Below are 27712 nucleotides of genomic sequence, written 5' to 3' on the forward strand. Positions count from 1 at the left end.
CGGGAATCCATTCAAAGAATGTTTTGCTATGTGTTTAATACCTGAAGCATTTCAAATCAGTAACAACCCAGAAGAGGAACATTTTTGAAAATTAAAACAATAACAATCCTATCTGGTCATCAGAAGGACAAAGCAATCTATTCCTTAACAGACCTCAAACCGTATTTTAAAGGGGGGCAGACATAAGCTGCCAAGCTAAATTTCTAAAGACTGAATCTTTAATTATTGTCATGAATGTGTTATTTCTAACTTATCTGCTACAAAAAGATTCAGATCCATATTCCGTGATTGTTAGTCAGACACGACTTTTCACATTTTTTAACTACAAAATGAAACACTGGATTGTGGATTTTATTTCTCTTCATCATATAGTAGTTCTGTTTGACTATTAGTTGTAATCTATAGCAAATCACATTGTTTAGTGAAGTACTGTTTCTCAGTAAAAGTTCTAAACAATTGTGTTGCACACTTTTCTCTTCACCAATCATTCCAGTACAAAGTAAAACAACCCATGAACCCATTTTCTTTAGCGTTTTCCTTAGACTTTTCCATCATTACCTGCCTTGATGGTGAACTTGAACAAACTATGTACATACATCAACATTCCCCAAACTGAAGTGATGTGTACAGTTTTGGTTTAACCTGATTCCCTGTCTATTCCAAAAAAATTTCAAAACACTTTGATACAATGTAAAACATGGCTAGAAATAAGGATATTGAAGTAAAAATCTATATAACATGATCACATTTAGGAAAATTGAATAGGTAGATGCCTATGGGTCCTACAATAATGGTAACCACCTGAAGTCAATGGTGGCCTTCCTCAACCAGCAGATATTCTTAAAAAGATGATGTCAAAATATACCTAATTCTTTTGTTTAATAAGTGCTTTAGGTCCAAGTGATTTAGTTAGTATTTATTCCCTAACGACTGTCACCCACTGCCCCAGCCCACTTGGGTTTCTGCCAAGACATGGGGACATGGTCATGGGGACATGGACGCAGCTCCCTCTGCAGTTCTGCCCTCTCCCCTCGATCATCCCCACCCAGATTCCCTGGGCGTAGGGCCACCTCCCCTGCATTTCCACAGCGGACAAGGGGAGGGTTTGTGGACAAGTGTGGGTGTGTTTATGTGTGAGTGTGTATAAGGAAAATGTGTGTGTGTAGTAAGTGTGGGAATGATCTTATGAGTTTATAAGTGAGTGTGTAAAGATTGTGTGTGCAAGAGATAGTGTACTTGTATATGAGTGTATGTGTGTATGGGTTAATGTGTGAGGAGGTATGTGAATGTATGTATAAGGAGCATGTGGACATAAGGGTTGTGCATGGTAGGGAGCTTTGGGATATGTGTGTGATGAGCACATGTGTGTACCTGTGTGACAGAATGTATAATATGAGCATGAGCACATATATAAATGTATGTACAGCATTATGCATAGATTTGATCCAACTTCATTACAGTAAAAAAAAGCAACATTGTTTTAATTCCTATCAAATTGTTAAATATATTTTAATGTTTCTGTTTGTTTTTCATTGCAATTTATTAAACCATTAAATTTTGCATTTATTATACATCAACTACACATTAACCACAATGCATGTTAATGTGCACGGAGACGGGTGTACGGCCTGGCAGGTAGACAGTTCAGAGGGACTTTTCCAGAACCAGAAGGCTCAGAGTTGATCCTGGGCTCTGCCTCCCAGCCAAGCCATCTTAGCCACCTCTCTGAGCATCTGAGCCCATATTTGTAAGAAATAAATACAATTAAGGACAGGTTCTAAGGGTTTTTATGAGGCTTAATTTAAATACATATTAATTAATTTAAAATTAATTTTAGAACATAGTCACTGCACAGTCTCACACATACATACACATTCATAAAGTCACTGGCATACCCAAAAGCTCCTTATATCCTTATACAAATACCGACACAATCTTCACACATTAACGCATACACATGCACACACACACGCACACATTCACACAGGTCCACACCATCCATACACGCTCATACACTGTTATAAGGTCATTCCCATACCCTTTATGCACACACACCTTCTTTACACACAGACATTCACACACATACAAGTTTAAATTCAGGGAGAAGTTATGTTAAACACATATAAATTTATAAAATCATTGAGACTTAGCTGTGAATTGAATAAAATACTCACAGATATATATAATACTCTTTCAAGTAATTGTAGATGCATTTATGATAAATGAATACATATTAATATAAACAATTACTGGAATAGGAATAGCTTTTTTATCCTGCATTTTGTTTTTTATTGTGTGTGTATGTGAAGGTAATTATGTAAAATATTTGTATAACAATGAATGGCTGGCAATGAGGATATGAATGATTTTATTGACTTCATTACACCTTGTATTTTACAATTTTAAAAAAATAATCATGTCTTGCATTCATTGTTTCCAAACATTTATTCTTATTTCTCATCTTGACTGCTCCTCAGAGATAGTTAAAGACTTAGAATCTAGATGCCTATTGGAAAGATTCTGGAAAATATTTCTGACACTTTGCCAAATTACCTTTCTTTCTCCCATATTCCTTTCCAGTTTCTCCCTTTCCTATTTCAATAAAACTTCTAAAATAATAAATAAATAAATAGTAATTCATGCTAAGTGCTTAGCATAGAGCTAGTACACAGATTTATTTTTAAAAGACTCTACTTAATAATGCTTTGGAAGCTATGTCAATAGGTATAGCATGTAAGACCAACATAAATTACTAGAATCATCCCTCTGTATCTAACAGTTCTGCATCTGTGGATTCAACCAACAGGGATGGAAAATATTCAGGGGGGGAAGTTACTTTGCTGCTGACATGTACTAGGTAGTTAGTTAGGCCTACGATGGTTGCATCTGTATTGACCATGTACAGACTTTCTTTCTTGTCATCATACCCTAAATTATACAATATACCAGCTATTTTACATAGCATTTACATAGTATTAGCTATTATAAGTAATGCAGAGATGATTTAAAGCATAGGGGAGAATCGCATAGGTTATATACAAACACCATGCCATTGTATATAAGGAACTCAAGTATCTGCAGATTTTGTACCTGCAGAGGTAATGGAACCAACCCTCCCATGGATACTAAAGGATGGTTATACATATATTTCTTATGAGTATAAGAGAATGATACATTTGGGAATTTAAAAGGTATACAAATGTAAAAGTTACTTTTATTTTTGCTATTTTTCTAAGATTGCTAGGGTTCCCCTGACCCTAAAGTATTTCTTAAAAAAAAAAAAGCGTAGTCAAGACCTCTGCATAGCTTGCTATTTCTGAAGCCCTTTTAGGGTGTGATATTGGAAGCATATATTCTCCAATTGTACTCTGTTTCTGAGTCTGACCTCCAGAAAGCAGGCCGCTGGGGTTCAGGTGTAAATGGCAGGTCCGGAGCCACCACCCAGGAGAAGCATGGATCTGCTTATACCCAAAGAACTGTCTGCAGTCTGAGCCGGTCAACAGGACTATCATTCATGGGTGAGCGACCAAACCTCCCCCTGGTCCCTGATGGCTGTTACCCATTAGAGGTGGGGGCTCCCTGACTGTGTGTGAGTCCCACCTCCAGGGAGCAGATCCAGGGAGCCTTGCTGTATGCCCTCCTCAAAACTGGGATTAAGGGTCCAGAGCTGATGTGGTTGTGACTATGCAAAAGCTCACTGTCATTTAAGCCCCAAGTCAAGCCATTGAGGTTCATTGTGTAAATTCTCCCTTTACATATCACCTTTCATTATAGAAAGACTTTTTTACCTACAAACTGGGTTAAATAACTAAACGTGTATTCATGGAAAAGAAATGGTACCCTTCTAATGCATTGTTAAATAAGATTAAAATTATTTTTATAGACATAACAATAGTATAGTGTTCAAAACAGGACCAATAGACACTGGTAGACTAAATGGTCTCTCAGATAGAAATAGATAAGTGTTTGTGTTGATAAAATGTTTTGTACAAATAAGAAGTTATTTTTAAAATTCAGAATTTGCCGAAACCGGTTTGGCTCAGTGGATAGAGCGTCAGCCTGCAGACTCAAGGGTCCCAGGTTTGATTCCGGTCAAGGGCATGTACCTGGGTTGCGGGCACATCCCCAGTAGGAGATGTGCAGGAGGCAGCTGATCGATGTTTCTCTCTCATTGATGTTTCTAACTCTCTACCTCTCTCCCTTCCTCTCTGTAAAAAATCAATAAAATATATTTTTAAAAAAATTCAGAATTTACTCAGAATTTATACTACACCCTACTATAGGATAGGGGCTAAGTTTCTCACATGGTTTAATTTTTTTAAATCTGTAATGGTCATGACATTCCATTGAACTCAATAACTAAAGTTAGCAGCCTTACTATTAAAGCATGACTGAATAGATTCTTTGGGTAAGGTTGAACATGCCTAAAGATACTTTAAAATTATTAACTATCAGTCATCATTCAAAAGTTGCTTGTCCTCTGCAATTAACTCCGAAATCTTGCACCACCATGCGCTGTACTGGAGTCCTACTGAAACTCCTGGGTTAGCCTTACACCTTGATCTACACTACAGCTCCAGACTCTCCCATGGGGCAGGTTCCTTCTCAGATTCCCTGCAGAGAAGATAGTAATGGTTTTGTGAAGGTACATGAGGAACATAGCAACCACTTCCATTTCTGTGCCTGTGAAAACACTCCTCAGCTATCAGGGAGCAAGGGGCAGGTTGATAACTGACCAAACAGGTCTCCGATTTCTTGGTACCAGACGATCAAAATAATTGTTAGGGTGTCCTGAGCTATTGAGCTTAATGATATATTTTTATACATTTGTAGCCACCTAAAATTATAGCAGCATCAACATTATCTTTTGTGAACTGGTAGCATGTGTCCTTATAAACAACATGGTCACATGTTTTCTATCTAAATTTTATCATCGCAAATATGAAGTATAAAACTAAAAGTTTATTTTTTTCTTATTTCTAAAGTGAACATAATAATCTATTTCCCATGGAAAAGACGATGGTGAAAAAGAGGAAAGAACAAAATGTCTGTTTCCTATATAAATTTTAATCTGCCACCAAACATTTGACAATGGACAGATAAGAATAGGAGTGAGATGGTCTGACCTGTCTGTGATTCCACAGGAGTCTATCTGAAGGTCACTGAAGTTCCCCAGGGTCCCCTGCTGAACTGAAATCAGATCTACCACTTTGTTGCTGATAGAAATGCGTCTCATGCATCCCTGAAATCCACCAAGGGGATTTTTACATTTGGATCCAAAGCTGTTGTCTGGACAACCTGATAAAAACAAAACAAAGTAAAACCGAGATACACCAAAATGAGTGAAAATTCAGTGTCATAGAATACATCATTAAAAAATAAAACAGGCATTTGATTATTTTATTAAAAGAGGGAGAAAAGTCCATTGCAGTTATCATTAGTTTGATCTCACTTACAAATTTCAATTCATACAATGTATTTATCTTTATTAGCATAGGATTCATAGGAAATTACTACTGTTATAATAATTATGTGCAAGAATACTGACTTGATTCAAATTTTAAAATTATGCATGTATTAGCTCCAGAACCCGTTAGGCAGCAATATTAAATTGTATATAATTTAAAGCCTGGAACTTAGCCTTTTGGAACACAAAAAGAGTGGAAAGGATGAAAATGTGCACTGTAGAAAGAAAAGATAAATACATCAATAATAGTGAAATACCTTTGCATTTAAAGCTACCTATTTGGAAAAGAAGTTATATTAACTTAAAATAAAATACCAAATAAAATAATTAAATGCTTTATTTTAATATGCATACAAGAGCCAAATATACATGCATTTTAATAAATCATAATGGCTTAATGTCAAAAACATTTCACAATTGGATTTTATTTATTCTTTGCCTCATAAAAGAATGTTCTTTTATATTGACTTTTTCTAACATTTATCTAAGACCTGTTACTAATTATTCAAATAATAAAGAACTATAATATTGACCATTATTGTCTGGAATTTAATAATGTTCTAAGTGTTTGTCTACCCAAGTGAAATAAATAATTTTATGGAGTATGAACACATATATTATACTTATGCATCTTTCATTAATCTTTCTTTGCCGTTATGGTTGTCAACCACTATTATAATTTCAAAGAATAAGAAATGAATCAGCAACTTCCTAATTCGGTACAATCCAAGCTAGTTTTCTACCTGGGAATTTACAGTATAATTAAATACTGTGACTGAGGATACTTACCCTTAATGCTTTGTTTTCCTAACAAAATGCATTTATATGGCAATTCAAGGCCAGATTCATATTCAAAACTGTTATCAGACACATTGAAATGTTGTATTTTAACCAATGGAGACAGTGAAGTTTCAAATTTAATTGATCAAGAAAAGGTAATGAAAGCTCGTTGAATATCAATTTATAGTGCATAGCACTATATTTGCAGTGTTTAAATTACCTCTGTGGTGTAGGATATGGATACCGTATCTCTATATGTTTTCTCGATGACTTATTAAGCAATTAAGGATGTTAAAATAAAAACAGAGAGGATAATAGTTCAATAATATTTGGGGCTACAACAATATGCCAGGAATATAAACAGCTCTGCTAATCTCCTTTTCTCCAGGTGGTGTTTCCTGACACATTTCAAACTATTTCAGGATAAAATAAATTACGCAAGATGCCTGTAGGAAACAAAACTAAGAAAACTTGCAGTCACAAGGCAAGGTCATGGAACTTTACAGAAAGCACACCCTCTTATCACAAGGCCTTTTATAGTCTTAGCCACAGTGTTTAATAGCAAGAGATGCTAAGAACAAAGAAAGGTTCAAGGCAGGTTCGTCTCATTATTCTGTAATAACAGGTATCACAAGTTCATGTAATGCAACAGCGGAGAGAAGCGTAGCACTGAACCCGTCTGAAACGAAAGTTCTAATCTATGAAGATTTCTGGGGAATACTTAATGCTGAGTTAATGGATGGATCCATTAGTAGAGTCAGTCAGCATGTGAAAGCACGTCGGAGGGTGACAGATAAATTATCACTGAATGTCACTGTGCCAGAGTGAGATGTCAGGTTTGACTTCCTGGTGATGCAGCCAGTTCAGTGGGTGGATAACGTTTGATCTACACAAGCAGGAATGTGTGAATTCTGCACACAGTTTGGTATCTCTAGCTTATGCCATACAGTGGATTAGTCAATAGCACAAAGATTGCATAGGGGAATATACAGAAATTAATCTGGAGAACCCAGATTAAAAATTGATCATTTATAAATGATAAAAGCTGGCTACGATGCAGCCTGACTTTTTGAAAAACACGCATTTATTTGAGGGGGGAGTAGAAAAGAGTAAAAAATGACAGGCAGACAGTGGAGTTTGGCATGGTGTACATCGAGTGCTGCAAGTTCAGGAGCCACCCCCTCTCTCACAGTGACAGTGGCTCTGAGACCGACAGAGAATGGAGATGCACCCAGGCTCCCTGAGCAGACCGCTCCTCCGCAGTGGGGTACTGCAGCCAGGTTGACCATTTGCTGATAAGAGAATTGTAAGCTTGCCATTGAATTTAAAGACAAGCAAGGGAGTACTGATGGGAAGTGTGTCAGAACATGGGATATTTATTTACTTGAAGATAAACTGGCTGAAGAATTAACTACCTAAGAAAAACCTTCCACCTGCGGAAGACAGCCTAGTGATGAAGGGAACGCTCATCTACACAGACCAGAAGGTTTTCTGGGTGAACATCTCTCACAGTTTGCCCTGGGGGTGTTCCCAGGACTCAGCTTTCAGGGCTAAACCTGGGGAGGTCTGGTCACCCCATTGCCAGTACCATCAAGCAATCAGGGCCCTGTGCCTGTCCTGCACTTTCGGGGACCTCGTGTAGCCTTCATCCAACCATGCTTCTGCTCATGGCCCCATGAGGCCTCACCAAGTAAGGTGATGTGCCTATTCAGACCCTTCTCCCCACTGTCCAGTCCACATCCAGAATTCCCATCCCCAAAGCCCGAAGTGGACTCCCAGAGGAATGGACCGCCTCTAGCAAGTCCTGGAGGCACCAAGCTGGGAGGAGGAGGCCGGCAGCAGAAGCCCTCGCTCCCAGCCCTGGAAATGTTAGGGAGCCCTGGAGTTGGCAGGCGGTGTATTTAGTGACTAGAACTTCATGCCAGGATCAAACAGATTCTGGTACTGAAGAAAACAGATTGAGAAGATGACTGAGTAAACAGAGATACCTAAGTAAACTTAAGATTGGTGATCTTTTTAAAGTGCCGAAGTTAGAATTTTACTATGGAAGCTTCCACAGTGCATTCTTCAAAAAGTTAGAAACATCTTAATAGATGTCAAATCATAAAGATCAGAAGGGAAAGAATAACCCCAAATTCAAGACATGAAGGGATATGATCCTGGAAGGACAAATGGGTGTTGGTGATATTATCTTCCTTAAGCTGGAAAATGCATGTGTAAATGTGTATTTTCAAAAAAAAATCATCAGGAGCCTTTAAATTGTATATATTATGTAAGATGTGAACAACAGAGGAAACTGGGTGTGGGCATATGGGAAGTCCCTGTACATCTTTGCAACTTTTCAGTAAATCTAAAACTATTCAAAAATTCAAAGTTTATTTAATTATAATGGTGTATATCATATACATCACAACAAAAGCAATCTGAGCACACATGGGATCTATTTCACTATAAAATATTATGGGTATGAATAAAAACAATAGAAACTTTCTACAAAAAAATAGGTAGGCATTGTTAAATCTGAACATGGACATAAAATACTTTAAGAATGATGATTCCATTTTCATGATTTACACTTTCATCCAGCCTATTACTTTTATCTCTTTTTTTTGCAACATTTGATAATATGCTTGTTCTTTTTCTCCTTATCTCTGTTAGTGCTTCTAAATCTTTTTCTTTGAAGTAAAAGCTCTTGGTTAAGTTGGTGTATGTATTTTACCATCTCTTAAAGGAATATGTTCCTGTGGATTACCTGACAATCAATCATATATTCCATCAGGTTTCATGAACAACTTGGTTCAGAAATATACAAATCTTATTAAAGGAAGAAATTATATCTTTTAAGATTGTTGGCAGTATGCTGCCTTTCACAGTAATAGATAATGTAGGGGTTTTGTTTGTTCTTAATATCAGATGAATGATTCATGCTTACTGTCAATTTTCAGAATGGAATTTGTATTTTATCTATATATAATAAATATATATTATCCATCAAATTCAAGAATGATTCTAGACTGAAGTAACAATTAAAATTTAAAATAACAAGAAAAAAACACACCTCTAGTCACGTTAGAAATAAGCCTAATAGTTTTACAACTTTATCTTTCTAATGGAAAATAACATTTTATTTTAATTTTCAGTGCTAAAGATGCATTTCCATTTCCAAGCTTTCCTTTCCAAGTTTTTAGTTGAATCAAACATCCACTGGATAAGTAAATGCTTCATTTGTTCTCTGAGAGAGATGGCCTGGCGTTGAAGGCTAATGCTCAAATTTCACCAAATGTATCAGTTATTGCATTATTACTTAGCATTGAGAAGAGGTTTCTATAACTAATTAAGTTAGATTATTTTGTCCATTGGCATAACATTGCCCTTCTGTACTGGGCAGTAGAAAAGCAATAAGGATGCTCTGAAGATGCTAAGAGGAGCAATCAGGAAAATACTTCAGAAAAAAAGACATATAAGAAAATATAACAAAGTTTGAAAATAAGAACTGAAGCCCGGCCAGCATGGCTCAAGTGGCTGGCTGAATCAGGAGGTCCCGGGTTCGATTCCGGTCAAGGACACATGCCTGGGTTGCACGCTCAATCCCCAGTTGGGGGCGTGCAAGAAGCAGCGGCTCAAATGATTCTCTCTCATCATAACTGATGTTTCTATCTCTTTCTCCCCCCTCCCTTCCTCTCTGAAATCAATAAAAATATATTATTTTTTAAAAAAACTTAAAGAAAGTAGGAACTAAAGAGGGTGGCCTAATTTCAATCAATCTCATTGTAGAAACTGTAAATATAAGTAAGTTCACCTCAAAGAAAATTTTTAGGTCATAGTTTGTCATTTTGATCCACTCAACATTTCCATGTTCAAAGAAAATGAGACATTATTCCATAGCATTGACATGAGGTGAAACATGATGACATCACCAAGACACGGGGCTAGTAACTGAAAATATGGTTCAACTGCCCATGAGCCCAACCTCTTCTCTTACCTCCAAAATAATAAGTGCCACCTGAATAAACCTGCTCTGGCCCCAGGGAAGCAGCAGCAGAGGCCACCTGGCCATCCACCACCACACTCAGGTGATTCCTCCTGGCAGATATGGAGACGGAATGCCACTGTCCATCATTTAGTCCAACACCTAGGAGAGATAAAATCAGTTAAAAGAGTTATGTCTCAACAGTGAACAATATAAACACTTGGTGAGGAACAGTAGGAAGAGTTGGTGAGAAACAGCAATATACACATCACTCGATCAAGTACAACTCACATCCTATATAATAAAAGCCTAATATGCAAATCGACTGAACTGCTGAAAGACCAGTGGAACGACAGGTCGCTATGACACACACTGACCACCAGGGGGGCAGACGCTCAACGCAGGAGCTGTCCCCAGCCCACAGGCCCCAGGCCAGCCAAGGCGGGTGCCAGTGGGGGCCCCCCAATCGCCCTGCCAGTCACCCCATAGAGGGAGGCAACTGGCAGCGGTGGTGGGGGCCAGGGCCAGCAAGCTGGTGGCACCAGGCCGGCCAAGACTGGTGTCAGTGGGCCCCACCCCCCATCACCCCACCAGTCACCCCAGAGATCGGCCCTGATCGCTGGCCAGGCCTAGAGACCCTACCCATGCATGAATTTCGTGTATTGGGCTTCTAGTCTATTACTAAAAGGAAACAGAAAGGAAAAGGAGGCAAGTGGGAAATAGCACCCTCTATGGGGGAAATGTGCATTATTACCTTCCTTTCTTAGGGCCTCAATAGAGAAAACAACATTTCCATGTTTGGACAATCCTAATGGTTAAAATCTTTCAATTATTTGGCATGGACCAATTTTCAGCTTCCATCATGTAATTCAGCTTTAATAGGGAGGGGTTTTGGAAGATCCCAGATATTTTTGAAAATTCGAGGTTATACCAAATAAAATGATTTATCTGCTTTTTAACACTTTTTACCTATTATGATAGTATATAGAATATTTAGCAAAATTTATTAATTAATTTATTAATCCAATCATTACAAAATATTTGAAGAAACTATAGTGAGTATTGAAAATTTACTAGTATAATGAAAAGTTAAATCAAGCAGTGTGCAAAACCGTATTTACACAGTTGAGCCTCATATTTTGCAGATTCCACCTTTGCTGTTTCACCCACTTGCTGTGATTTATGTGTAATCCCGAAATCAACACTCAGGGCACTTTTGGAGGCGTTCACAGAAGGACAGAGCAGAGACTGATGCACGTGTTCACGGCTGAAGTCAGAAAGGTTGGCTTCTAGTTTCAGCTCTCTGGCATAAATATGTCTTCTCACATTTTTATGCTTTTGTTGATGATCTTAATGTTTAAAAGACCCCGAGCCAAGTGATGAAATGCTATCCAGTGTTCCTAAGTACACGGAGGCTATGATGTACCTTCACATCATATGTGTGCTACATAAGCTTCATTCAGGCATAAGTTACCTTGCTGTTGGCCATTTGTTCAATGTTAACGAATCAATAAGGTGTCTTTACACAGAATCGCACATAAAAATGATAATGTATGATGGGTTAACAAAAATGTTGTGACCAGAGGCCCTGGGGGCAATGGTTCAGTGTTTGCTAATCTGGTGTTCATATCAACTTCGTAGGACATAACTATTGGGAATGAGACTCAACTCTCTATATACCATGATAGTTATAGTTCCAATTTTTGTATAAATAAGGGAAAGGACCAAAAGGAAATAGCCCTACAAATAGAAAGTAATTTTTGCATGAAGTTAAATTGTGGTTGTTTATATTCATTTTTTTATTTTATTGATTTTTTTACAGAGAGGAAGGGAGAGGGATAGAGAGTTAGAAACATCGATGAGAGAGAAACATCAACCAGCTGCCTCCTGCACACTCCCTACTGGGTATGTGCCTGCAACCAAGGTATATGCCCTTGGCCGGAATCAAACCTGGGACCCTTCAATCCACAGACGGATGCTCTATCCATTGAGCCAAACCAGTTAGGGTATATATTCATTTTTTAATAATTTCCTGTATTAACAAAGTTTATATATACAATACAATATTGCTTTAACCAAAGTTTTCTTATTGCCTCTAAATAACAATCTCTGGTCCCTCCTAAGACAGTCCCCAGTGTCATGAATCTATGAGATGGTGTAGACTTTGCCTCCTAGAGGGAATTAAGTCTCTGAGGTTGAATACTCAGCAGACAGGTGGAATTTAGAGCATCTTTGTTGTGGATTTACCAGTAAGTTTTACATCCACTGATGGTCAACTCTGTATGATCCTGCAGATCAAATTAGCAAATGAAAATATAAGTACTCTATTAAACCCAAAGGTCATGGGTCTCTCTTCTTGAAAATATGTGCACTATTTACCAAGCTATTTTTGACCACAAGCTTTCAGACAGAAAATGCATAGAAGCTCCCTTAGGCGATAAAGCTCTTTGCTCTGGACTCACTTAGTAGAATGTACATTCCACCCTAGGCATCAAAGCTCATTTTTACTTTACATCCATGAAGCAAAACAGAGTTTCAAAGACCCAACTCTGGTTTGCTTTGTAAAGGATAATGAGAAAGACCTGAAAACTTTCACACCTTTTTATTTAGACACTGGTGGTTTCCCAGGGTGTGTGTTCTTGTTGCAATAAGCAATAAACCCAACTTGTGTGATTACTGTGGTCTTTGGGTGGAAAGCATTGACAATTCCCAATGGAACAACAGAAGAATGGAGTAATAAATGGAAGGCAATCAGAGAATAGGATTGTTTACCAGAAATCTCTCCCTCTTGTTTCTCTCCTTTCCTAGTCTCTCTTTTTCCTCTTCTCCCTCCCTTTCCCCTCCTCCTCCTCCTCTTTTTTTTTTCTCTCTCCTTCTTATTATCTCTCTTGTCTTCTCTCTCTCCCGGGCACACCTCTCTCTTTTTCTCACCTTCTCAGGCTCAAACCTGTGTGAACACACAAAATACAGCCAGAAGAAAAAGATTTATATCAGCTCCTCGTATATAATCTTCTGGTAGCACTCCTAAATTGCTACAGAAATATTGTGACAGCTTAGCCACCATCACTCTCTCATAAGACTATAATAGGCATCCAGGGAGTATAATGTATAAAGAAAAAAGAAGCCTGCTGTATGAGGTAGGCTCTTTGCAAAGGTGCAAAAGGCAATTATACAGAGGCCATTACTCAAGGACCAGCTGAAGTGTTCTGCCTGCTTCCCAATGTCTTTCAGAGCTCTGACCCAGGGCCAGAAATTCCTGCATCCACTGCTATGTGCACTACCCAGGAGGAAAGATCCACGCCGCCAATAGCTCCTGCCACCATGAAAGAAAACATGGAGGTCACTGCCACTCATCACTTTAGGGAAAAGTGGGAGTTTAAGGGTGTCACAGGGTCACAATCTGAAAGGGTAGGAATATACCAACAGCAAAAAGGAAGAAGGGGGAAGAAAGAAAATGAAAGGCTTCCCCAGGTGAGGCAAATCAAGAGGGCTGCTCCACCGCCAGGCCACTGGAATTGCGGATACGTGGGACCGGGAAAATGCAGAAACCTCTCATACGCTGCAAGCCTGCCTCTGCCAGCCGACCATGAGAGCCAGAAGCGTGTTTATAGGCCTGATTTCCACCGCCAGGCAAAAACAGCGGCAGAAATGCTAAACTCATAGCAGAAATCTCAAACTTGACAATAAAGAATTTGTTTTAAATAGGACAAATAACTAACAATACAACATAACAATATATAAAGTATTGTTCACTGGGTCTGGGATGCCATCTGAATGATTTTTGCTTTGACATCTATAAAAGTGACAAAGACTGAAAGTAGTTTTTCATGAAGGACTATGTAGTATTGCTAATATGTTTTATGATTTGGATCAATATGATAGATAGCTTTAATATTTCAAAAATGATATAGGCTGACATAATATTTAAAGAATTCCAAATGACAATTGGCAAAACTGAATTAAAAATGTAGGCTGGTAATTCAAACACTTGCACAATTCAGTTCTTCCTCAACACAATTTAATGTTTATTTCATTGTAAAAGCTAAAACTGTGAGTTTTTAAAACATGAACAATTAGTAATTTATATCTCCAATAGCTAAGAAAAATCAAGCTACCCTTTTATAATGGGAATATTTAGCATAATATAATACAAATCTACCAGTAAGTAACTAATTCTCTTTAAAGACCCATTATAATATGTTTTGATAACTAATTTAATTATTGAAAATTGTACTTATGAAACATAAGTGGAAAGTCTTTCCCTATGTGAGAATAAACTGGCCACCCACCCAGTTTAGTCTTCTAAAGATAGTCTACTTTCAAACATAACAGTGAAACTAGCAAAAATTAACATTTTTAAAGAAATTAGAAAAAAAGGGAGTGGGGGAGTTGGTAAGTAAAGGCCTGCTTTTATTATATGAGGTGTAACAAATTTTTAAAATATGTTTTTATTGATTTCAGAGAGAGGAAGGGAGAGGGAGAGAGAAACATCAACGATGAGAGAGAATCATCGAATGGCTGCCTCCCACACGCCCCCTTCTGGGGATCGAACTGTGACCTCCTAGTTCATGGGTCGACGCTCAACCACTGAGCAATACCAACAGGAAAAAGTGTAACAATTTTTCATACTGACAATCATGTTTAGTATAGGCTCCATATTATTAGCTATGGAAACAATCTCACCAAGTCATGTGATATAATAATAGATTATATTGCATATGGTTTTAAACATTAATTTAGAGACTTTTACAACATTCAAGGTATTCTTTATAGATTTACACCTAGTAATTTATTAAATAGACATGCCTGTAAAGTGTTTAGAAATGAACTAGCTTCAAGGGGCTCACTACAGTTGCATTGTTCTGAAGCAGTTTATTTAAAATGTTGAAAATTAGGCTATGAATATAACCACTTCTGCGGATGTCAAATAAATCACAATAAACTACTCGTTAATGGCAGGCTTACATTTTTAGGTCCTCATTTTAGAGAACCTACTAATTATTAATATGACACTGATTTATTCCCTTTGTCAAGCCTGCAAATATACCACATTTTAAGCATTGCATTAAAAGGTCACAGCATAGTATCTCTCAAAAATTATCATTCATATTGAATTTTCAGCTCCCACATTTAAACTGCACTGATAGATGAACAACAAAAAAGATAAAGACTACACATTCGTGTATCCATTTGTATACTTTTCCATATATGTAGTTTTTTTTCCTCTCCCAGTCATAGCTTATTAATTTTGGTCAGAGTTAATGTAGTACAATGGCATCTTTAAAATGTTTTTAAAGATCATTTATTAAATTGATGCAGCAGTTTATCCCAATGTGACCTCCAGTAGCTTGGCTCAAACATTACTCCATATATATGAAAATGTAATGGAGATCCCTTGTCAAAAACTATATAATTTTAATGAAGAGACAAAAATATCCTTCACCGAAAGCACTGACCTAAATTAGACATTAATTTTCCAGACACTCATATCGTCTCTTTAATTATATTACTTCGAATCATTACGATGATACCGTATTGCCTCGAAGCACAGAGAACTCCTTTTGGTGCCCAAATGAGGAACTTTGCATGAATCTTTTCATCCTCCCCAAACATATCCAACTCTGTACAGAATGCATCAGCAAGTAAAGTTACTCTGACTTAGTATTTAGGCCTCACCATACTAATGGAGAGATACCATATAGTCCCAAGAAAAACCTCCCCCTTTCTCTCACAGACCAGGGAAGACTAATAGCTACATTAGACAATGCCTGGTTTCCACTGAAGACACCCAGTAAACTTTTGGGTCCATTTCAAAGTCTTTTACATTTCTCCCCAAACACATTTTCTCAGCATATGTGGATTTTTCTGGAGTGGGCGAGAGGGTCATAGAAGGAAATTTCTATTCCCCCTAAGTATCTTTGGGTTAATAAGAACTGTTAGTGTAGAGCCATATTTTTAAAAAATGACAATCAAGTTCCTCTAAGGAAGAGTACCGGTAATCTTATTAACTCATATATTCATTTATTAAGCAAATATTAATTTTTTGGTTATGTATAAAATTTTATGGAGAAGAGACGGAGGAATAAGGAAATCTTTCAAATGCATACACATACCCACGGGAACATACTTATTACCTGCTGTGATGTCACTGGGTAATTTTCCTGGCTGGTAGAGATTCAGCTTAAGTTTTCCATCATTAAGAAAGAGGAAGAGGCCCCCCGAAACCAGCTGAAGTTCACTGAATAGCAGAAGCCCCGCATTATTCCAGGTTCGAAATTGGAAAGCAGCAGCAACCTCGTCCTCCCTGGAAGAGCCTGGCAGTGCTAAGTAACTCCTGGGGCTGAGAAAAGTCACAGGCACAGACTGGGGTTGTGAGCAGGAAAAAGACACATTTCCCTGCAATAAAGTCAAAGAAAAAGCTTTAAGGATGAGTCCATCACATTAGGAATAGAAGCTGAAATAGTCACAAAGGCTATGTATCAATCTCAAATTATCCTCCAAGTAAAACAACAAATTACTATCCACGGGAAAATTCAGATTCTTGTCAAACATGCGAACCCAGTGATTACAATCATGCAAATCTTTCCCTGGGTTTTTCTAGGTGAAATCCTTTTCTCCCCATCTCTCAACTTTCACGCCATCTCACCTACTTGGATTTAATTCAATAAACATTACTTAAGCCAACGCTTTGTTTTTATCTTTTACTTGACTTTCCCTTTCCACTCATTTCACCCCTTTGCTGCCTTTGGCTTCGAATCCATCCCATAACTAACCAATTTAGCGAGCTACTGTTTTTCTTTCTATATTTTTCTCTGTTCCCATTGAAACAGCTGTATGTTCAATTATACTAGTACATACATAAACACTTATATACAGGGTGTCCCAAAACTGTATACACACTTTAACAGTTGGTAGTTCAATTTTGAAAATAAAATGTATTTATAACTATTCCTAGTGTCTGTATACATTTTGGGGTAGAGGATACCCTATATGTGTTGAATGCTTATACCTACACACTGGGCATTATTTGTTTTACAAAAGTAGGAACCACTTATTTTATCATGATTTTTTTTCTTTTGTTAGTCCTCACCTGAGGATATTTTTTCCCCATTGATTTTAAGAGAGAGAAACACTGATGTGAGAGAGGCACAATGATTGGTTGCCTCCCACACCCAACCCAACCAAAGCTGGGGTTTCAATCTGCAACCGAGGTACATGCCCCTGACTGGAATCAAACCTGTGACCCTTCAGTCCATGGACCGAAGCTCTAACCACTGAGAAAAACTGGCTAGGGCTATATCATAATTTTATCACTAAAATATACCTTGTGGAAATCCTTTTGAGTTATCTAACATAAGCCAAATTCCTTCTTTTTATTTAGTATGTGAGTGGTCCATATTATACTCAATTGTTTTCCTGTTAATGTGCACGCTCTTTGTGTCCAGGTTTTGCTTCTCCCAACAACGTTGTCATAAATAACTGTGTGAAGAAGATTCTAAGTACAGAACTGCAGGTACCTAGATGTTTTAATAAATAGTTTCAGCTTCTTTTTCAAAAAGATAAAGTTAAAATACTCCACACTTCTACCTGTAATAAATGAGGATATCCTTTTCCCCACATCCTTGGCAGAAATAGGTATCATAGACCTTTTAAATTTGTACAAATTCAATGGCAAAAATGTCAAAGCAATATATCATTCTTAGTTATTTTTCATTGATCTGAGTAGCAGTGAAGCTGAGCATTTTTCATGATTCATTGTTCTTTTCGGCTTGCTTTCCTCAGAGTGGTCTGCATATCTTCTGTCTATTTTTCATTTTTCCTTCTTCTCTGTAGGTTTTACATTGGGCACTACAATGTTCAAGGCACTACTTACATTCCTTTTTTTAACTATTTTTTTTCTTTATCACTATGCCTTCTCATCAGATTTACAGGTATTTCTCATCCAATGGTTTTAAAATAGATCTTCAGGATATATTATATTACATAAATTTTTATTAAAATACTATCTGAAAAATTATTTTGCTAATCGAGTAATATATTTAAGCATTTAAAAAATCTTATGGTCTGAATAATTTAGAAAGAATTAAGCATGTTCTTCAACATGCTTCAGAAATGAAGATAAATGTTTTTATTTTTCCTGAAAATGATCCTTAGTAAATTTTCCAAATACAGAATTGAAAAGTCAATAAAATAAATTTTATTTAGAAGAATACACATTGGAATTTAACCACTTAGTCTTGGTTAAACAAAAGTTTTTGGTTATATTGTGATTCTGTTAAAAGTGAATTAGCTTTTATTGTTGCAAATATCTTGTCCCAAAGAATGAAAAACAAAAACTGAAAAGTAGACTACACTAGCCTATAATGTAAAGGCAATTACACAATGAACAAACCTAGTCAAAATGGAAACATTTACCAGCTGCAGTTTGGTCTCATGCTTCATGGACAGCTGCCTGCTCCCCTGCAAGCAGCAAATCCTCTTGCCCGTGAAAAGTGGGTGTTAGCTGCATGAGGAGTTTCTGAAAACTCATTTTGCCAATTAAACACACCTACCTACAATATTTTATTTTCCTTTTAAACCACTTTCCTAATTATAAAAAACAACAACATTATTTTAAAATTTCAATGGAACCCTGGCCAGGAAGCTCAGTTGGTTAGAACGTCGCTCCAATATGCCAAGATTTTGGGTTTGATCTCCGGTCAGGGCACATCAACCAATGGATGCATAAATAAGTGGAACATCAAATGGATTTTTTTTCTCTCCCCCTCCCTTCCTCTCTCTCTCTCTGAAATCAATAAGTTTAAAAAAATTTGCTGGATGTTATACTCATATAAATGCTACTAATTCACACAGAGAATTAGGGATGAAACATTTGTAAACAATAAATATTCTTATGATGTGCTTTGAAACTTGCAAGTAAAGAAACAGACTCAGATGGATATGTGTGTACACTTTTCAATCATCAAGCTGGTTAAACTGGATACCACATTTCACAGAATCCCCTTTCTTGTCTGTTCTGGTTAAAAGTTAGCCGAACGGGGAGCTTGCGTGATATCTGAGTGGGAAGTGAAGTGCTGGCCATTTTCCTCCAGGGCTTTGGAATGTGTGATGGTGCACAGTGGAGGATGACCACAGACGCTGGTGCCAGCTCTCCCTGGCGCTCCCTCACAACTCCTCTTCCCGACACGGGCCTCCACGTTCCAGCTCCTCAGACAACTGTTAAACTCCAAGTCCTAAAGCAGATCCCTTGTTCATAAAACACAGTGGCGCTGCTCTCCCAGCTGAACCTGACCTATATGCTTGCCTTTAAACCTGCCATATTTCCATAGAATTAGAACACAGTATAGCCTGGCCAGCACTGCTACTGGGACAGATTGGCAGATGCGATGTTGTCACAGCCGATTAGCTTCTTTTATTTGTTATGAATGACCATGGCAAAATACATGTTTTTCAAATGCCTCTCTAATATACATGGATGTTATCTGATTCCAGGAAGTCAGTATGCTTGTTTAGAGAGTTTGTCAGGGAACATCTTATTAAGGAAATTACAGAGCAAAAGAAATTAGTCTCCTGGGAGTAATAATATTGCAACAAAATGATCAACTGAAAAAAACACACACTCTGCTCTATTTCATATGAAATAAAATAATATGCCTTGTGAATTGTAATTCCTTTAGATAGAATTAATCCCTTATAGGCATATTGCCAAGCAAAGAAAAGCTTTAAAAGAATAAGAGTAAGGTCTAAAATAGCTTATCAAATAGAGCAATTTCATCAAGTGAAGAGCCGTGTAGTTTTACCCCTTCCTTCACATGAAGGCTCTCTTACCATAGCGATGATCTGTGGCTTTTGTCGCTTGGCCAAATCAATGATGTCTACTCCATTATAATAGAGATTTTCTAAACACCCATGGAAGTTTTTCTGGGAGAATGACACTGATTTTCCAGGTGCTAGAATCCCTCCAAAGCTGATCTTAGAAAGAAAAATGGCATCAATAATATTGTTTAGTGATTTTCTGATAATCTGCTTAAATAATTATGATTAGCAATTATTGCTAATATATATATAATAGCTCAGATAAATCCATTTTTCAGCACCCTATACTGTCATACTGTTATTGTCAGAGATCTTTTTTAAATAAAGATACAGATTTTAAAACAAATTTATGCAAAATTGCACTCAATTCTCATTTACATTAGACTTTAATAAGCCTTCCACAATGCTAATTACCCCCAGATTTGATATTTATTGGTTGATGAATAAAAACACCTCTTTTTATCCATGGTAAACCTGGTCTGTTTAATAATGTAACTGATTACAATCACATTTCATTTTATATACATTTCTGGCACACTTTGATACTTAAGCATTTGAATTGATTGTTAATGAATTAATGAATATAATGTTTACTATATCCTTCCAATAAATCTTCACAGTTCAGGGTGTCCTATAACAAAAAATCAGGCAACACAATTTGTATTTACTTGTGGCAATGAGATCTCTTCCTGGAGATTTCTTTCATGTGACATTCTGTGATTATACATTTCAAGTAAAAATATTCTCTCTAGATAATAATAATTAACATTAAAATATAATCAATTAACATTGTGAGAAAGATGAAGTCTCACTAGAAGATGCCCAAGTCTGCTTCTGTGCACTATGTCACCTAGGGGTTCTCCAGGACTTTGACTCACTCTGAGAGTGGGGTTCTCTTTTGCTGGACTCAACCCCATACACATCCTCAAACCTGTATCAACGGAAACATAACCATCACACCTCAGAATCCAGGTCCAGGTAACTGAACTCCCCCTGGGCGTGGAAGCGGTGCCGGTGCTCGTCCACGGTGAAGTTGACCAGTTTGCCCGCGCGCTGGATGAGCACCGCGTGCCAGTGCTGATCGTCCAGCAGGCTGCCCAGGGTGAGGTTGACCGGGGTGTGAGGAGAGGGCAGCCTAGTGTCAGCTTAGAAAAGAAAAACAAAAGCACTGTTATTCCCAGTCTAAAAAAAAGCTTCCTTTTCATCAGTCACCATCTTTCATAATAATCACCATCTCCTTCCATGCGTTCCACCCCAAACACTAGTGTGGATTTACCTGAAGTGGAATAGAATATCCTCTCAACCTTGCTGTAATTTCTTCCACTGTTAATTCTTTTTATTAGTATTACCCATCACATGCACATTTTCAATATAAATTTTATCTTTCCTACAACCTCATTATTTTTACTACCTTAATATTTTTTAATGACCCATCTCTTTCTTCATGATGGTAAGAAATAGCTATATAGGTCTATTGGCACTATGTAAAAACTCTGAATGGGGATCTTACACAATTTGCAAAATATGAACCATTTCAAATGAAAGTACAATACTGGGGTGTGTGTATATATATAAATCCCCCGAATCTAGAAATAAAGTGCCTTAATTGTTATAAGATATAAACACATAAAGTTACTGAAGTGATATCTAAATGATCAGATTTTCAAGCCTTTCACCAAACAGTGGTACCTGAATTAATAAGTAAAAAGAGTTTTCCCCTTCTCAGTTCCAGTGTGATGTGATCTCCATTTTGCCCTTCCCTGTGGAGTAGAATCCCATCACTCTCCATGGTTTTAAATTTCAAAGAAATAATCTCCTTTATGGGGCTCGGGGATTTTTGATCAAATCTGTAGAGGAGAGAACTTCTTCCATCCAGATCAACCACCTCTGATCCTAGAGACAAAGACATTAAAAGTCATTTTAGGATAGACTTGCTTTTCATTAAGCATCTTAAATGTCTTTGTACAGAGAAAGCATCATACAAACATGTATAGTTTAGCTCCCAGCCAGTCGTAATAAGGGAAAATAAAACCACCACTTGTCTAACTCCCTCATGATACCTGGGATTGGTTCCATTTTAGTCTTTACTAACCTATTTACAAAATCCATTTTAAAATATATTTCTAATTTTCGTTTATATTATTAAACGCTCTTCTTTCTCAGCCCATAAAAAAAGAAAATCAGAAAAATGGTTATGATCAATATTCATAGAGCCACTTTACATATTCCACAATCAGTATTTTTAATGGTGTTCTTGAAATGTCAAAGTTAAATGTTTTAGCTCCTGAAAAAGTGGTTTTGATATTTCCAAATTCTTTCATACCTGCCATATATAAAGGATTTCCCATACAAATAAACGCACATACATCAGACACATCAAATGCCACTTCAAATAAATATTAAACTGACCTTTGTGTTTGGTTTTACTTTATTATTTTTGTGGCTAAGTAATAGTATTTAACAGCAGCGCTATTGTCTTTCTTTTCAAGGGCGTCGTTAAAAAGACATTCACTTAATGATATTATAAGGGCTGTTCTGCTGCATTTGTGTCATAACTGTGACATTGACATGTTTGTTCAGCTTTCTGACAGTGTCTTATCTACTCATTGTCAAGATCACTCTTATTCAGCTCATCTGAAAAAAGATGTCATGTTATACCAGTAGCATAACAGTTCATCTGTCAAAATCAGTTGCACCCTGAACAAGAAACACAAAAAAGAATTGATAATACTCAAAAAGCCTAGCAGTGTTTTCTACATTTCACAAGTCAAAGATTTTTTTGAAAGGCAATTACCCTTGAGAATGCATTTATGTAATAAATGAAGAGGTTAAGAAAACCCAATAAAATCTGAAGCTATTTTTCAACTGGCTAGCTAACTTCTCCCAGTCAAAAAAATGGCATTACAGTTTACTCCTCTTATTTCATTTGACAAAATTATTACAGTTACTTGTAGTATACCAAATATGCATTTCATTCAGATTATCCATAATATTTAATGTGAACCATTTATATTCACCACCACCCAATTTTTTTCAACTGTTCTATACAGCTATCTTTTGAAATTTCAGTGGTTTGATATTTCCACATCTTGCTAATGTGTTTATAAAGAATTCACCAAGTGCACATGAATAAACATTGCATTCTGTGGAAAGGATAATGTTAACTGAACAATTATTCCTTGTTATATCACTGAAAAAAATGTGCACAGTAAAAACATAACTCTGTGTCAAATACAAATAATGTGTTCTATGATTATTAGATTACAATAAATTAAGAAAAATTCCAATAAGACAGACATTAAATGTGGACACATTTAGAGCAATGCAGTTATTGCTGAGTTAATGTATCGCTTAAAGGCAACCATAGTAATATTGGTTTTATTTTAGATAAAGTCTATTTTTGGAATTAGCTACCAAGAGAATTTTTCCGCAGGAAAGGTTTAGTCTGTGTTACTTTAGTCGACTTTTTCTTTTGTTTTTAAATCTTCTTCACTATTGTTATTATTGCACTATAATGGTCATATTAACCTTTCATGGCACCTAAAGCTTTTGTGCCTGGAATATTTCCATCAGCAAAATGAAAGTGAAAACCTTATCAGACAATTGATGCCTAAAGCAATGGTATATTGTTTTGTGTCTTAAACTGAAGCCACCTGCCATTTTCTCTCACTTTTACCCATTTCCTTCTTACTTCACAGGTATAACACTAATTTGATGCATTCATTCAATAAATATTTATTTAGTTCATCCTATTTGAGGCACTGTGATGGATGCTTAGATAAAAAGAGAATCAACACAATCATGGCCCCATGGCTTCCATACAGTGAAGATGGACAATATATACCAAGTGAACAAATAAGTTCATAAACGATTATAGACTATAACAGGTGTTCTGATAAAGGTTAAAAGAAGACTGGGGTCACTTTAGTTAAGGTAGTTGGGGAAACTCAGTTCTCAAGTCTAGTAACCTGACTCTCAAGCAGATCGCAATCAATAGTCTACTCTGCGTGGTCTTCAAATCCAATTCTTGTCCTCATAAATGACAATTACTCTTAAACGTTTCATTCCAAGAGGCCTGGACATTCTCCCAACACATTCTCTGCTTCATTGTCGTGAAAGGAAGCTCCGGGAATTGCTGGGTGACTATAGGGACAGTCAGTAATTTAGCTCTCAGAAGGAGGAAACATGAATGAGGGGGGCTGGCCTTGGAAAAAGGGGCCTGGAAGCCAGAAAGTAGTGAAGTAGAGGAATCAACAAACTGGCTACAATCACATCACAGATTCACATGCATGTGAATCATACCCTCCAGGGGGAAAAATCTAAACATAATTCAAAATGTGAGTACAGTGCCAGTAAAGGATTCTATATATGCAATGCAATATATACATATACATATATATATATACATATACATATACTCTCAAAAAAGAAAAATATTCAGATGATTCCTAACAGTATTACTTTAAGTAGAAAATTCACTTATAATGGCTCTACTATAAGTCATTTTTCTTAAAAGCTATATACAACATATCTGATACATGGAAAGCATACAACTTTAAACAATAATCATAAAACACTAAGACACATAAAGTTAAGGATATAAAAATCTTAAACTATCTGAAAAAAAAATCTGTTGAGAGGGAGAGAAAGAGAGAGAGACAGCGTTTGAATTCAGTGTCCCATCGTCAGCATCTAGCACACACGCCAAGGATGCTGGTGGGAAACATGGATTTAGACTCCCTTGAAAGTGATCTTACCACTGTTACAAGAAATTGGAGAAACTGAAAAATACATCAAAGGCAGAACTTCACATATTTTCAGTGTCAGACTGAGCATTTTCTAACAGGCCCCATCTAAAGATTAGTTAATTCTAAAATTAATATATGTCTGATTTTACCATTTATTACTGATTACAGAATCTGTTAAGTAACATGTTAATTTGTAGATATTTTTCCCAGTAGAGATTCAAATGGCTTCTATGTGGTAGAAAATACATCTCCAAAGGTTATGGGGTTTTTTATTGCCCTGATGGACACTAGCCATTTGTATTTAACCTAGTACCAGTAACCCAACACTCTTTCTTGAATTCCTATATGCAGTTGGTCTCTTGAATTTTCTTTGGAGTAGCTTTACCATCCTTCTAATTCCTTCCCTAATGATTCAAATACATCTTTGATAAGTATTTATTCTGTATTTGAATAAGTCATGCTTTTACATTTGAAAATTTTACTTTTAAGACTACTAACGTAAAAAGTACACTCGGACTTTACATTGCTGCCTGGGAAAGAAACATTTCCAGTCTCAGCCATCACTGGTAATGTTCAGGATGAACACTGATTTTCACTATTCCAAAAGATTTTCAGATTGTGAACTCTTAATAGAGCACGGCCAATGCAAACACACGTCACACACAAAAAAGTTCAGATGATTTATAACAATATTTCTTTATATTAAGTCTACCTATAAGAGATCTAAGTATATACCATTAATATACTTAATTCAACTCATCCTGGCTGGTGTTGATAAGTGATTAGAGCCCCAGACCCGAAAGGGTCATGGGTTCAATTCCTGGTCAAGGGCATAGCTGAGTTGTAGGTTCTACCCTGGCCCTGGTCGGGGTCGTATGGGAGGCAACCAATCCATGTGTCTCTCTCACATCGATGTTTCTTTATCTCTCCTCCTTCTCTTCCCTCCCTTCTACTCTCTAAAGATCAATGGAAAAAATATCCTGCCCTAGCCGGTTTGGCTCAGTGGATAGAGCATCGGCCTCGGAATGAAGGGTCCCAGGTTCAATTCTGGTCAAGGGCACATGCCTGGGTTGCAAGCTCGATCCCCAGTCGGGGGCGTGCAGGAGGCAGCCGATCAATGATTCTCTCTCATTATCATTGATGTTTCTATCTCTATCTCCCTCTCCTTTCTTCTCTGAAATCAATTAAAAAATATTTTTTAAAAAATATCCTTGAGTGAAGACAAATAAATAAAATAAATAAATAAATAAATAAATAATGAAAATAAAAGGACTCTCTTTTTAAAAATAAGGAATTTCTGTAGGGCACAAGAAATGCTCAATTATCAATGTCATTGCCAGGTTATGCAGCAAGCATGGCTTCGAGCCATTTGTGGGTTCTGTGGCTTTTTCTCTGTCTGTCAGCGAATGCCTGAGCTGACTTCCCATGGCAATTGTCGGCGACCTGAAGCCTCCTCAGTGAATACCTCCATCACCAATCTTCTCATTTATAGCAGGAATCAAAGAAAGAAGAGACTCACAATGATTGTGGGCCCTACTCTCATATCAAATTCTCCTCATGACCCCAGGAAAGAGGCACAGTCTGCTTTATTTGCATGATTCAGAAATACAATCTTCCGTGAAATGCAGGGTTTTCCAATGGAAAATATTCTAATTTCTTTCAGGGAGTTGTGTCAGAAGTGGTATTGCTGATGTGTATTCTGTGCTTCTTCCCACACACATATTTATAGAGAGTTCTCTGTGAACCCAGGGGAAGGCACAGCAATGCATAAAAACAAAGCACTTTTCCCCCAAGGAGCTCTGCTTCTGCAGCAGGACTGGGTCCCGGGCAATTCCTAACGTCTAAAGTCGCAGGAGGAGCTGACCCGCTCAACCTCAGAGAAGAATGTCATCTAAATTGCAGAAATGCTTTCCCTCCATGAGCAGCGAACAGTTTTTCTACCTCTGCATATTTCACAGGCAAACAAACCCCTCATTACAATATCTTCCACTTGACCTGGTATCCTTCCCTCACCCCTGCAGCCTACTGCTGCTCCAGAAGTTTGAGGCTTCTCTGATGGTGAGCAGCTGCCGTTTGAAAAAGCAATGTTCTCTCCACCCTCCAAATGGATTACTAAGAAAATCGTATCCAAGAGCTGGTTTCTTAAACTGAGTTCCATGGTCCCACCATGTTAGAATCAACTGAGGAGAATCTCTTGGGGTCTCCAAAGACAGTCAACATCCTGAGCTCTGCCTGAGCCTCACCCAGGAGCATAGGTTCCCGAGTGATGCTGAGGCAGATGACAGCATGAAGGTTATCTGACAAGAAGAACAAGAAGTTGACAGAAACCTATTCTCTGAAAAGGAATACGCTCATTGCGTACTGAATTGTATCATGGAAAAGAAATACGTTTTTATCTATACTGTAGGCGATACTTTACAGAAAATTGTGGAGGTGGTAGTGGCTTGTCCCTGAAAGATGCTTCAGGGAGAAATTGATTCTGTGAGTTAAACTATGAATCATCACATTATTGATGAGGTCAGTTGATGAAGACTCTTAAAAGAAAAAAAAAACTTGGAATAGAAAATGAGTAAACTGGAAAGTATATTCCTGAATGACGGCAAATGGACTTTATTTGAAGGTCATGAAAGACTGCTTGGAAACAACAAACTGAGAGTCTTCTCCTATTAAGGCTTTGGGAATCACCTCAAAAATATAAATGGACAAAGAGTGCTGCCACTGGAGAGGGCTATGGACCAAACTCTTCCTGGCTAAACATGAAGTCAGCCTTACCACTGATCACACAGTTTCTTTATTTGAAAATGACTACCTACAAATTACTAAACAAACAGAGGTCTGATTGTGACTTCTAAGAAACATAAATCAGACTGAGCCACGGTTAAACTATTACTCGGTGAGATATTAAAGCAACAGTGTGATGTATAGGCACTT

At 37.2% G+C, this 27712-nt stretch overlaps 1 protein-coding gene across 7 annotated transcripts in view; it reads right to left on the reverse strand.

Annotated features, from left to right (window-relative positions):
• CNTNAP4 (contactin associated protein like 4) overlaps positions 1-27712 on the reverse strand; it is a 236167-nt gene that overhangs the window by 67971 nt on the left and 140484 nt on the right. For 4 of the 7 annotated variants that reach the window (XM_006087061.3, XM_023752540.1, XM_023752545.1 and 1 more), the window contains exons 5-10: positions 21723-21926; positions 20994-21178; positions 20046-20189; positions 16352-16613; positions 10230-10379; positions 5127-5298 (exon numbers count right to left, since the gene is read on the reverse strand). In XM_006087061.3, the coding sequence (XP_006087123.1) occupies positions 5127-5298; positions 10230-10379; positions 16352-16613; positions 20046-20189; positions 20994-21178; positions 21723-21926 (1117 nt within the window). The remainder of the gene's footprint in view (positions 1-5126; positions 5299-10229; positions 10380-16351; positions 16614-20045; positions 20190-20993; positions 21179-21722; positions 21927-27712) is intronic. The other 3 variants (XM_023752542.1, XM_023752544.1, XM_023752543.1) reach the window with 2 other exon arrangements.

This window comes from Myotis lucifugus, unplaced genomic scaffold (genome assembly GCF_000147115.1).
Source record: "Myotis lucifugus unplaced genomic scaffold, Myoluc2.0 scaffold_35, whole genome shotgun sequence".
NCBI classification, from domain to species: domain Eukaryota; kingdom Metazoa; phylum Chordata; class Mammalia; order Chiroptera; family Vespertilionidae; genus Myotis; species Myotis lucifugus.